General features: G+C 41.5%; 1 protein-coding gene across 1 annotated transcript in view; it reads left to right on the forward strand.

Annotated features, from left to right (window-relative positions):
- Positions 1–2,074: 2,074 nt before the first annotated feature.
- Positions 2,075–12,453, forward strand: part of LOC104628507 (rap guanine nucleotide exchange factor 6-like) — a gene marked incomplete at its 5' end in the record, with an annotated part of 14,264 nt that continues 3,885 nt past the window's right edge. Inside the window, 4 exons of the mRNA XM_010297126.1 lie at positions 2,075–2,209; positions 3,616–3,729; positions 8,191–8,416; positions 10,389–10,900. Coding sequence (XP_010295428.1) covers positions 2,075–2,209; positions 3,616–3,729; positions 8,191–8,416; positions 10,389–10,900 — 987 coding nt within the window. The remainder of the gene's footprint in view (positions 2,210–3,615; positions 3,730–8,190; positions 8,417–10,388; positions 10,901–12,453) is intronic.

Genomic DNA, 12,453 nt, shown 5'->3' on the forward strand with positions numbered 1-12,453 from the left:
TCAGATGGCCTTAACTTCAGAGTTTATTAATTGCTGTGTGGTTAACATAGAAACTGAATCAGTGCCCTGTGTTGTAAATCAATTGTGCCACCTAGTGAAGGGTTTGATGCCAATTGCAAAACTGTTCCTTCTTCCTTTGGTGGCATTATGTAATTTTGAAGGAGATGCTGTTATGCTTTTGCACTGTATGTACAAACATCTAAAATACGGACTTTAATTGAGTTAGAAATATATCACATTTTTTGTCTAACAGCCTCTTCAGTATAACAAGTTAGACGTGTTTGGCATAGAAATGCTTTCAAATATGTTTTGTTTGCTTTATGGTTGCTTTGTCTGGATGGTTGTACTCAGAATGACTCTTAATAATCCTGCAATTCAAAGTGCGAGATATTTATATGGAATTTTTCTGTGACAGTGACAAAGAATTTAAGTGAGAGAAGAGGAGCGAAATCCTCAGAAATGTCTCCAGTACCCATGAGATCAATTGGCCAAACCACTAAAGCCCATCAGCATCAACAAAACAGGATGAGTCAAGTTCTTCAGGTTCCAACTGTGAATTTATACCCCAGTAGGAAAAAGGGACTGACAAAGGATCACGTCACATTCAGTGAGTAGCTTCAGTTCACCTGTCTGGAGAGTTTTATAGACTAAGTAAATAGAGGGAGGAGCTGCTTGTAGCTGGGTGGATTATTTGGGATACCATTGTGCTTCATCTACTTCATTCACTTTAAAACAGCTGAACCATATTACTGTGTTTTAAAGAGAGTGTACTGTTAACTGAGCCGTTTGCACAGTCTTTAACTTAACTTTTTTTCTTAAAACAGTTAATGGTAAGGTCCAAATAAGTGCATGTATTGTCACTTTTTTCCCCCCCTTGAACTATGTTCGAACTAAAGCGATCTTAGTATGTCTTTTGAACAGGTCAGATGTACAGTGTTCAGTCTTTTACTGTGTATTTCTGCATTCTGAAGGGATCTTGCACAAATGGAGCAGAACAACATTGTTTGTTTCATTTCATTGACAAAATGAAGTAGAATATATTTAGGTGAAATAATTAAAACAAATCACAGACTTCTAATATTTTTAACCTTTGGAACACCATCACAACATCATTATTGTCAAATGGAGCAACATATGTTATAGTCGCTCCTAGTGAGCATCAATTTTTTTCTGTCTCTAAATTTGCTGGTTGCAAAGCATTACTATGTGTTAAAATGCTTTTGACCTATTTGCATAACTTGTATCATTTGAAAGCTACAGCTGTGGGTTATTAAATGAAGTTAGTTGCAGTCAGTAAACGATATGAAATGATTCTATGATACATCGAGCATCAATATCCATTAAAATAGCTTCAGAAAACAGTATACTGCAGCATATAAAATAGTGTTTCCAGTTAGTATTTATTTCAAGTCGTCTCTTAAAAGCCTGTGCAACTTGATATGTTCTAGAAGGTTTGCTGAGTGGTGCTGCTTCATTCCCCTGTGTTAAGTGTTCAGTGTTGATCTAACAAGCTATTGAGAACTCAACTTCTCAGCCCTGCGTCCTCTGCAAGGTTCTCCAATAGTGCACAAGAAATAGCAAATCATCAGTTGGCGAAGTACAGTGGTACATTGATTTTGCTAAACTTGCTAAGTTGTGTATAGTGCCCGTGAGCGCCAATCTAAGAACTCCTGACCGTGTAGATCTTGAACTGACTTGTTGGCTAGGACGTAAATTGGTTTTAACGCTCACCCAACAGTGTCATGGGCAAGGGTTTCCTCCAAGCTTTATACGTTACACGTTTTTTAGTCCTTTTGCCAAAACCACAGCTAGTGTATCTGTTGCAATGGTTCCGGTTATGAGCTGGGTGTTTCAACACTCTTCAGATGAGCAGCCAGCAGCAGCAGTGGCCACTGCTGATCTGATCTAAATTTGAAATGGAAACTGCCTCCACATGCTGAATTCATCTGAGCATCTGCTTCTCTCTTTGCTGAATACTCCAGTGGTTGTTCAACGTGGTGCTTGTCTGCAATTTAAACAGGTATCATTAACTTGAAAGAATCATATGCAGTAAATGATTCCGTTGTTTTCTTAGGTACAGGCTCCCCCCAGAAGTCATTAAGCTTGTCTGAGGAAGTAAATAGTAAGAAACAAACAGATGACACTATGTCCATGGCATCTTCTTTGCACTCCAGCCCACCTGCTTCTCCTCAGGGCTCTCCACGCAAAGGTATGCGTGCTGCGTGAATGTTCAGGGTGCGCATGTCAGCGTCCATCTCAGGAACTTGGACCTGTGTTGTCCTAAAACCAGGGTGGGCTGGGGCAGGAATATTTGTTGCTAATGACATGTAAGAAAAATAGTGCTTTAGAATATTCATGTCAAGAATAGAATCACGTCTTTCTATGAATAGACATAACTTTTCAATGTATTTATGTGTTTCAGCCTTAAGAGTCACCTACTTTTTAAAAAGGGGAATAATTGTTTTCTTAAAAACTGCTTAAATGCTTCTTACAGAATTCCCAATAGATCTTAAGTGCTGACGCTTACCAGTGCGCCAGTTCAGATTTAGGTGGCCTGTTATATGAATGGGATTCACAAACCTGGGGATTTCTTGAAGATGACAGCGTTGCACAGAAACTGTGGCTGTTGAGAACTCTTATGTTTTTGCCTAAGGTAGCTGGAATATCAGGTGATTAGGTGGAGCTGGAGATAAAATGGTGTCATAGTTCTCCAGAACAGATGGTTTTCATAGCTGCAAAAGTACTGCATCTATCTAAATCCTCAAGTCACTATTCATATTTTTTGTTTTTGTGCACAGGGCTTTGTATACATCCCTGTCTATCATGATGCCCTGAGAATCCCTATATTTTTGATGTCTTCATCTTAAAAGACCTGCATCACTTCATCATTAGTCAACCTTGGATGGGAATTCATTTGAAATCTCTTAACACCCCTTTGTAGTCAGCCAGTGTGGTCAGTGTTGAATGGTGTAAGGCATTTCTCCTTCCCTTTTGTGCTGCTTTTGACTCACTGACAGCCTGAAGCCACTGGATTAGCATGGCATGGCATGGCGACTTACTGCATCTTCTCACACTTTTCAGTGGGAGATCATGCTGGTCCGTCCACTTCTGCCTTCACAAGATACTGTTTCCTTTAGGAGAATGCCACGTAATCTTACTTAAACGCAACATATGTATAAGGAGCTTAATTACTTGTGTTGCCAAACGCAGCTCCACTGAGATTTTTTGAGCACCGCTTATAAACTTGGGGTTTTTTGTTATCTTTCATCTGGTTCTTTGAAAATAATATTTTGTTTCTTTGGGATTATTTAATTAATTCAACTTGCTTTCAGCATATTTTTAGCACTGATCTAACTTGGTTGTGGTGATCCATACCCTGTTGTATGTGTAGTGCTAACAGATCATTGAACTAAAATTAGATGCTTCACAGACAGCAGAAAGACATAATTTTAGGCATGAACACATTCCACTTAATCTTAGATATCATTTTCTTTTGAGCTGTACCCAAGTGATATGCAAATAGGATTGAAACAAAAATGTTTTAAAATCAGGACTATTTTTGCTCTTATTTCTCTCATCACTTACCAAGATCTGCCTGTGTGTTCTTTATTGTAGTTGGTAACATCCAAAGGTCAGATAACTGCAGTCAGATGAATCTCTCTGGCTCTTCCTCATCACTCGCCAGTGAAACCAGCAACAAGAATGGTGGACAACGCAGCTATGGAATAGGTGGGGCTTATTTGCAAAAGAAAATTTGGATGATTTTCAAAGCAAGAGACCGTTCTGACATAAGTGAAAAGGGAGAAAGGATGAGAGTGAACAGGCAGAAGCTGAGTATGAGCACAGGAAAACGAAGGGATGCTGGTTTAGAAGACTGAGGGAAAGAAGCTTCTTCAGGGAAAGAACAGCTTTTACTGCAAAAAGGGAAGCGGAGCACCTTGAAGCCTCAGAAGGGAGTGAAAACCAAAAGGAGAAAGACAGTGATGCTCTGAGTACAGCAAGTACCTGTAGGAACAGCAATCTGTGGACATTTTGCTGCCTATGCGTGAACTCTAGAAAGAGAAGGAAGACTATATGATGTATTTTTAGAAGGAAGACTGTGATGTCCACTTTCTGTCAAATATATTGACTTTATCTAAGTTATTTTACCATTACTCATTTACATGTTTAAGCTGTTTAATGTGCTTCCCTTCCAGATACTTGTATCAGTTATTTATAGCTAATCACCTTTACAGTGCAGTGAAGACAATAAAGTGAAGTTTAGAAAATGAAGGAACAGGTACAGTGGCAGTTCTGTTAGTGTTTCGCAAATGCCAACGAAACAGTAAGTTCTGCAACATTCTCCTAATTAGTCTCCAGATAGTCAGTCATATGATGTAAATGAAACGCTCACTTCCAACGTTGGTGTCTGCTTGCGTTGGTCGCATCTTCTTCTGCCAACCTTTTCAGCCCAGCGAAGACTTGCGTTTAGTCTGTTTATATACATGTGCTGTTGTTTAATGACTCAGCTTTCAGATAGTGTTAGTCTCTTTAGTGAAGAAGAGACCTTTTGTTCTCCAGATCTTTGAAGCTCTCAAAGAAAACCATCTTAAAATGAAGATGTACTGTGAGAACGTTTCTTACTGCAGTACAGTTGTGTTGATTTTAAGGAGTCTACTAGACAAAGTAAAGCATATGAGGTATTAATTATTGTCAAAGGAAAGGAAACTGAAATTTAATCTCAAAACTGCAGGTCTTAAATGCTGCGCTTTTTTTTTTTCATTCATAAGGTTCAGTTCTTTCGTTTCAGAGTATTGATATTTAATGCTCATATTTGCTTTTAAAATCAAGTAATCAAGCTTAAGCTGTGAAATCTCAAATTATGAGCTGTATGCTCAGTGGCATGTATGCCAGTGGCTCCAGATGCCATATTATAAGACCTCTGTATATTTTACGGACTTAATGGCATCAATTTTCTGTATTAAGTTGTGTGTATCACTGGCATGGCTTTTACGCTGCCTGGTCATTTCACATTTTCACCTAATGGATGTAAATATATGGCAGTCCAGCTCAAAGGCACATATAGGTAGAAATGAAGTGAGAAATCGAGTGATTGGCAGGAATTTGGGAAAAAATGCTTGTCTGAGGACTGTGTCAACAGTGTATTAATATGGTCTCCTGTAAAGAAAGACCATGTTTTGATTAATTTAAAGATGCTCATTTATCTATACATGAAGCAGATGATCCAATATGTTCAAATAAAGGCTCCAATTTTGTGATTTTATGCACAAAATGTAAGGCATATCATAGACTGTTTTCTCCTAGTGAAGGCAGAGATGTTTCCTGCAATGCAGTGGATTTGCTATAGAGAAAACCATTGGGAATGTAAAGAAAAAAAAATTAGATTAAAAAAACCCAAAACACTGCCACAGTCATTAATCCAAAACCTTTTGCCCTCAAAGGGGAACAACCCACAACTGTGAGCCAGAGAGTTATTGGAGGCAAAATGTTCTGGGGTTTTGTGTTTCTGGTTTTTTTCTGTATTTAAAGAAAAAAACAAACCAATTTCACAGATAACTCATGATTTTGTTGTGGGACAGCACAGAGAATGAACTTTGGTCTGCCCATAAGATGGTGTATGGACTGAATCTAAAGAGGTGAATACTCCAGAGAGCTTGAAATCTGAATTTCCTAAATTTGCTTCTGCAGCTGATGGCACATAAGTCTATGGGGCCTGATGAGGTTCATCCCAGGGTACTGAAAGAGTCAGTTGATGTTATTGCTAGACCTCTCTGTTATTTATCCGTGGTCTTGGGACTCTGGAGAAGGTCCCAGTCAACTGGAAGCTAGCAAGTGTTACTCCAACTTTCAAGGAAGGCAAGAATGACCCTGGTTATTATAAGCGTGTCAGTCTTACTTCAGTGCTAGGTAAAATGATGAAGATTATTCTGGGAGTTCCTGAAAAACACTTGAAAGACAATGCAGTCATGAGTCAAAGCCAACATGGGTTCATGGGTTCATGCCTTACTAATGTAATATCCTTTTAAGACAAGATTACCCATCTCAAAGGCAAAGTGAAGGCAGCAGATGTGGGTGTTTGGCATTTCAGCTAGCTTTTGATACTGTCTCTCACAGTATCTTTCTGGACAAAATGTCTAGCACGTAGACAATACTTCGGGTGAACAGTTGGCTTGAAGAGTCAGTCCCGAGGAGCTGTAGTAAATGGGGTACCATCTGGCTGGCAGCCAGTCACTAGTGGTGCTCCCCGGGACTTAATTTTAGGGCCAGTGCTCTTCAGTGTTTTTATTGATGACCAGGACACAGGGCATTGAGTGCATAGAAGTAAGTTTGCTGACAATGCTAAATTAGGAGGAGCCGTCGATTCCTTCCAGGGTAGAGAGGCCTTACAGAGATATCTTGATAGATGAGAGTGCTGAGTAGTCACCAACTCTACGAAATATAACAAAAACAAATACCGGATTCTGCACCTGGGACAATGTAATTCTGGATGTGTAATTAACTGTTGGAAAGAAGAGGTTGTCCCACTATATTCAGCATCAATGAGGCCTTGGGTGCTGTTTGTAGTTTCGGGCTCCACAATATGGGAAGGGTATAAAAATCACACAGAATCGCTAGGGTTGGAAAGGGCCTTCAAGATCATCAAGTCCAACCGTTTAACCCAACGCCTCCAAACCCCGTAAACCATGTCCTGAAGCACAACATCATTTTTGAATACTTCCAGAGATGGTGACTCCACCACCTCCTGTGTGGGCAGGCTGTTCCAATGCTTGACCAAAGTATTGGAATGTGTCCAAATGAGGGTAATAAAGATGGTGAGAGGACTAGAGGTCATGACTTAAGAGGAGCGGCTAAGGTCACTTGGTCTGTTCAGCTTAGACCAGAGGAGGCTGAAGGATGCCTTCATTGCTGTCTACAACTTCCTCACAAGGGGGAGTGGAGAAGGAGGTGCTGATCTAACCTCTCTGGTGTGTGGTGATGGGACACCTGGGAGTGGCTTAAAGCTGGAAGCACAGATTGGATATTAGGGAAAAAGTTCTTCACTGAGAGTCTGGTCAAGCACTGAAACAAGCACCCCAGGGAAGTGGTCATGGCCCCAAACCATGGGGGGGTGTTCAAGAAGTGTTCAGATGATGCTCTTAGATACATGCCTCAACTTTGAGGCTTCCCTGTGTGGAGGGAGACCAGCTGCTAAACTTGAAGGACCTGAGTGTGGTTTCCTTCTGACCTGCCCAGATGCACTCTGCCGACTTCAGTTCATTTCAATTCTTTCCCTGATTCTCTAAGATCATCAGAATAAATTATTCAGGTAAATTGTCCATACTAAGGGTTTTTTTCTGATGCAGCATGGCGACAGGTATCCCATCAGGCACCGCTTTAGCTATACCGGCAGAAGTGTCTACAGGATATATGTAGCCAGAGCCTATGGAAGTCCCCAATGTAGGAGTCTCTTTTATGTTCACTCTAGGTACTAGGAAGAGGAGGTGTTGGATATGTGGGGCTATGTACATTATTTGTGTTTGAAAGAAGTTATTTGAGGGTAAGGGTAAGCCACGCAGAAAAAACGCTGCTCTGAAACTGGTGAAGTCTTCAGCTGTTTCCCTTCTGCGGGAGCAACGCTGGCATCTGGTCCAGCTCCTGCCAAAGTTGTATTACCCGCTTTTGCTTCCTTCTCTGTTATTTTGGAACAGATAATAAAACTGAAATGGACCATATGGTTAATCCCTGAGTGCTAATAGCTTTTACCTTAGTCAGCATCTCCTCATCCACTGCCAAAATATCTTTTGAGTCCCACGTGACAGTAGGGCAGAGGGATAGTGGGAAATGCACTGCACTTACACTGGAGGACTCAGCGCTTGCAAAACTGGAGAGACCTAATCTATCCCCCCACTATTTATGCTGCAACTGTTGATCTTGTTTATGCAGGTGTAATCTTCTTGTCTGGAGAGTAGTGGAGTGGCAGGTGGGTTATTGGTGTCACCAGACCTGCATTAATAAGTTACAGTGTTAGATGCTGAGAGACGATAAAAGCTTTAGTACCCTAAAAACTTCAGTGGACCAATTGTATGCAAACAGGGTTGGATTGTTTTTTCTTTTAAATACTCCTGCTGAAATGTGTGTGTCAATACTTCGTTGTCATACCTGATAAACTTGAATTGCTCTTTGACCAAGACTGTCTTTTCTCTCCTTTAGGCTACGCCCTCATACCTTCCACTAAATCTGATAACTTCTCGGACTCCAGTCACAGTGAGATTTCATCCCGGTCCAGCATCGTGAGCAACTGCTCAGTGGACTCGATGTCGGCAGCGCTGCAGGACGAGAGGAGTTTGTCCCAGTCTCTCATTGTGGTGGATTCGGGGGGGGCAGAGAGAAAAGAGCATCCTCAGCCGCTGGCTGATTACGGCCAGCCGTGCCCGGGGTAAGATGCAACTGGTTTTGGTTGGGCTTGGTGTCCTGGTGTCAGAAGGGGTAACAAAGCTTTGGTCAGGACACAGTTATGAACTGTACTCTGGTAATTAAGCTCTTGCTAGAAGCTGGAGTATTGGCTGCTCTGTGTGGGAAGAACTCTTTTTCCCCCAGAAACTTAGAGTATTACTTGAGTAGGCAAGGGCTGGTTCCCATCGGTGGGGTTCAGATGGACATCTCTTGCAGGAGACTGCAAGTCTGTTAAAAGCTGGGATGGTGCTTAACAAATCAGCGCAGTAGTGAGAGACAGCAGAACAAGAACGGAATATGATCAGTTCTCTCTGAGTCAGAAGTACCGGTCACTTAACATACTCTAATGTGATTTTTTTAAGGATTTTTATTACTATCATTTGTTGCTTAGGCAGACTGGAAACTTTCTGCCACTGTCTTCCTGAGAGTTTCCACACAAGAGGTCTTGCTAGTTCAGCGCACTGAGAACTTGTCCTGAGATGAGCCTTTGAACTGGAAGTTGTTGGGTTTGTCTTACTAAATGTTAAGCCTTGATCCACAGGATTTAATACATGGGAATCTAATTGAGATAGTGTACTCTGTCCTCAGATGTTGTGGATTCAAGTCAGTGAGAGATGCTACTTGCATTTATAATCTTTACAGCTCATCTCTAAAGCAATATAATTTTTTAAATAATTGAAGTCTGTAAGGAGATGTGTGTTGTTTCTGTATAAATCTGTGGTATTCTCTCCCCTGTAAAAAAGGGATTTAGTGCATGCTTTGCTAAAGTGATGTAGGTCTTAAGAAATGAGTGATTTGGTTTATTTCATTGTGCTGAAATGGGAAGTTAAAGATGTGCTTCATAAACCGAAATAATTCCCTTTTCTAAGAGGCATAACACGCGCTGAGAAGATGTTTAGTTCGAGCGGTCTGGGTGTGCTGAGCAAAATACCCCTTTGGACCAGGTTACTGTGGGTTATCTTTGGTAGGGGCTGAAGTTCGGTGAATTGCAACGATGACTGTTGCTGCTGCTGCCTAAACTCGCTATTCTCTTTGCAAATTAAAAGCAGATTGTTTGTGGTTTATGGTTGTTCCTTTATGCCTTAGTTTCAGTGGGTTTTGGAGGGCAGAAAGCAGTTTTTATGCTAGAACTTATGGAATAGAAAAACAAGGGGAAAAAAGTTGTTTGCACATATCTAAGAAACTTCCTCGATTTCACAACGTGTCATTAAACTGCTGAGGGGTAGTGTTGAATTTTAATGTTGTGCTGTCCATGCATTTGTTAACGTAACCAGAAATAGCTAAGAGACTTGAATAGAGTCCAGCAATTGTAACTTCATGTATTCTAAATTCATGCAAGCCTGGCTTTATTTTTCCCCCCCTTAATTATGTATTGACAGTGGTTAGAACTTTTAGCAGCCATTTCTTTAAACAAGAAATTTTGTGCTTGGCTTTCAGAATCTGTCACTCCAGATCGTTTCCACAAACATTATTTATGCGCAATCTTTCCAAATGTCCTTGAAATAGAAGTGCCTTCATTCTAAGCAACTTTATACTGCTGTCACTGAAGGGGTTGGTTTTTATTCTAAATATTTATTTTGGTTTTAGTTTATAAATGGAAAGAAGATGATGGTAGTAGCCTGAAGCTAAGGGGTAGTTTCTCCTCTAATTTCTGTCAGGCACTGTCTTGCTGTGGTTGATAGAGGAAAGCTTCTGTGGACCAGAGTTTGGGATCAATCTTGTAAATGCCTGTTGCAGACTTGTTTAATCCCGTGGGAATAACTGCCCAGCTGCTGCGTGTAGTGTAATGATGTCTCTTGTCAGTACTTCCGTGTGCCTTAACCTTGCTGTGTACCTGTTTTAAAACCAGAGATTAGTTGCCTTTAAAACCAGATAATTATATCTGAATATGCCACTCTTATTTTAAAAGCTTATGAGTTTGTTTTTTTCCTGCTTTCTGTTGTTTTCAAATGTAGCTGGTCCATCACTAGGCCTGCTCTCATCAGAGGGATGGCTTTCACATCCTCCATGAGCAACGAGGAGATCTCCCATGAACATATCACGGTAGAGGCAGCAGACAGCGGCCGGGGAAGCTGGACTTCATGCTCAAGTAGTTCTCATGACAACTTCCAGAATATCCCAAACCCGAAGAGCTGGGATCTCCTCAATTCTTACCGTCACACCCAGCTGGATGGACCTATAGCTGAAGTTGATCCCACAAACTGTTACTCTGAGGAGGCTTATTTGTATTCTGAAGCCTTTTCCAAAACCAACAGGCAGTCGAAAGCCAGCGTGGAGCTCGATCAGTCTCGGCAGAGCTGGGCCTCCTCCAGCTCACTGTCAGACACCTACGAAACAAACTACGGGACAATTAAGCGGAGGGGGCTGGAGAACTCTACAGCAGAGCAGACGGAGGTTTTGGACTCTAAACCAGGCGCTGATACAACTTACAAAACTGTTACTTCGAGTACAGAAAAAGGCCTGATAGGTAAGCCAAGCCAACAGCTTATGGAAGCTTCTGCATCTGTTTTTCATTTTGATATTAAGTTGTTAAGAAATGACATCAGCAGGTCTGGGGGCTGGATGGCATGTTGAATTCAGCTTTACGTGTGGCTTTAATCAGCACACTACACAGACAGCATGTTTTCAAGCCACCTTCTTTTGCATTAGGAAAATTGAAATAATAAACCAGCACACTTCCCAGTCACTGTATGGGTCTGCAGGAGAACTGTCTTCATGAAAACGTCAGGCAGTTCCTCTTGGTAGTAAGACCTTTTATTTTTTTGGATTATTTCGGAAACACTCATAACTGCAGACATTCCTCTGGCAAGGAGCAATGAGCATGACTTCTTGAAGTCCATATAACACAGACTTTCTTTGAACCCGAGAGGGAAGAGCATGACGGCTGAGTGCTACACAGCTCTCCCACCCCTCTGGAGCTGGGGCACCTTTCATCCACAGGGCTTTGGTCTCTGGAAGCTCAAGGGCAAAGCAGATTCCCTTCTTATCTTTGCTGTGTTAAACTGTCATTTATTTGGTTATACAACTGCAGTTTGGCTAAGTATGAAAGGAGAAAAACTTCTGTCTTTTCGAAGATGCATACTTCTACTGAGCAAGATGTTCTTTCCCCGTCCTAGTGAGCTAAGCAGCTAAAACTAAAGGAGCTGGGTTAGGAACAAGATAAAACACGGAGTGCAAAGCTTTCTAGACTGTAAGTCAAGGGTGCAGCTGAAACGCAATTTAATTACTGAGTAGTTTGCTAGAGGCGATTATGTTATCAAAGGTAATTGCCTGAATAAACATTGCACATAGGGTGGAGGTCTTGGATTGCGTTCCTCCTCCTTGGCTTTGTAGAAGAAAGGCAGCATGGTGGAGCCTTGCAGAAAACTTGCTCGTAGCTCACTCCTGGGTATGTGCGCTGCCCGCGTAGCTTTTCAGAGCTGCTCACGAGCCTCTGAGCTGTTTTGGGAGAGGGCCTGTTAGCCATTTGGTACATGCTATCTTTGCTCACAGTTCTTCCCCTGTTTCATTCTGCTTACAGACTGCACCATGTAGATTGCCTCCTTTGTGCAGTCATAGCACCTCTAAGAAACATTCGGCAACGTGCTTCAGTAGAGCATGCATACGTCTACTTAAGCAAAGATCTGATATAGGTGGATATAATTTCTGGTTTGCAAAGGCAAATCTGTTAGCTATTCACCATCATACAATATACCAAAGATATTTTCACTTCATTTTGCCATTTGCTTATTCTCTACAAACAGCTTGTTGCCAGAGTCTGTACTGACTGCATGAATTCAGAATATTGTAAACAAAACCAGAATCTTCAGTTCATTTGCTTAATGAGTGCTGGTGTTGAATAGTCCCCCAGAAGAATTGGCACAAGCTTTCTTGCCCAAAACCTTTAAAGCAGAGCTAGAAAGGCACTGCCTGCATACTAATGGCAGCATGTGGTCTTGGCAGAATCCGTAAATGCAATGGCTTCACAACTTCATGCGTGTCTCTGCCCTCTGCAGCCTCGGACATTTCCTGCTGGACCCT

This window comes from Phaethon lepturus, unplaced genomic scaffold (genome assembly GCF_000687285.1).
Source record: "Phaethon lepturus isolate BGI_N335 unplaced genomic scaffold, ASM68728v1 scaffold5381, whole genome shotgun sequence".
Taxonomy (NCBI): Eukaryota; Metazoa; Chordata; class Aves; order Phaethontiformes; family Phaethontidae; genus Phaethon; species Phaethon lepturus.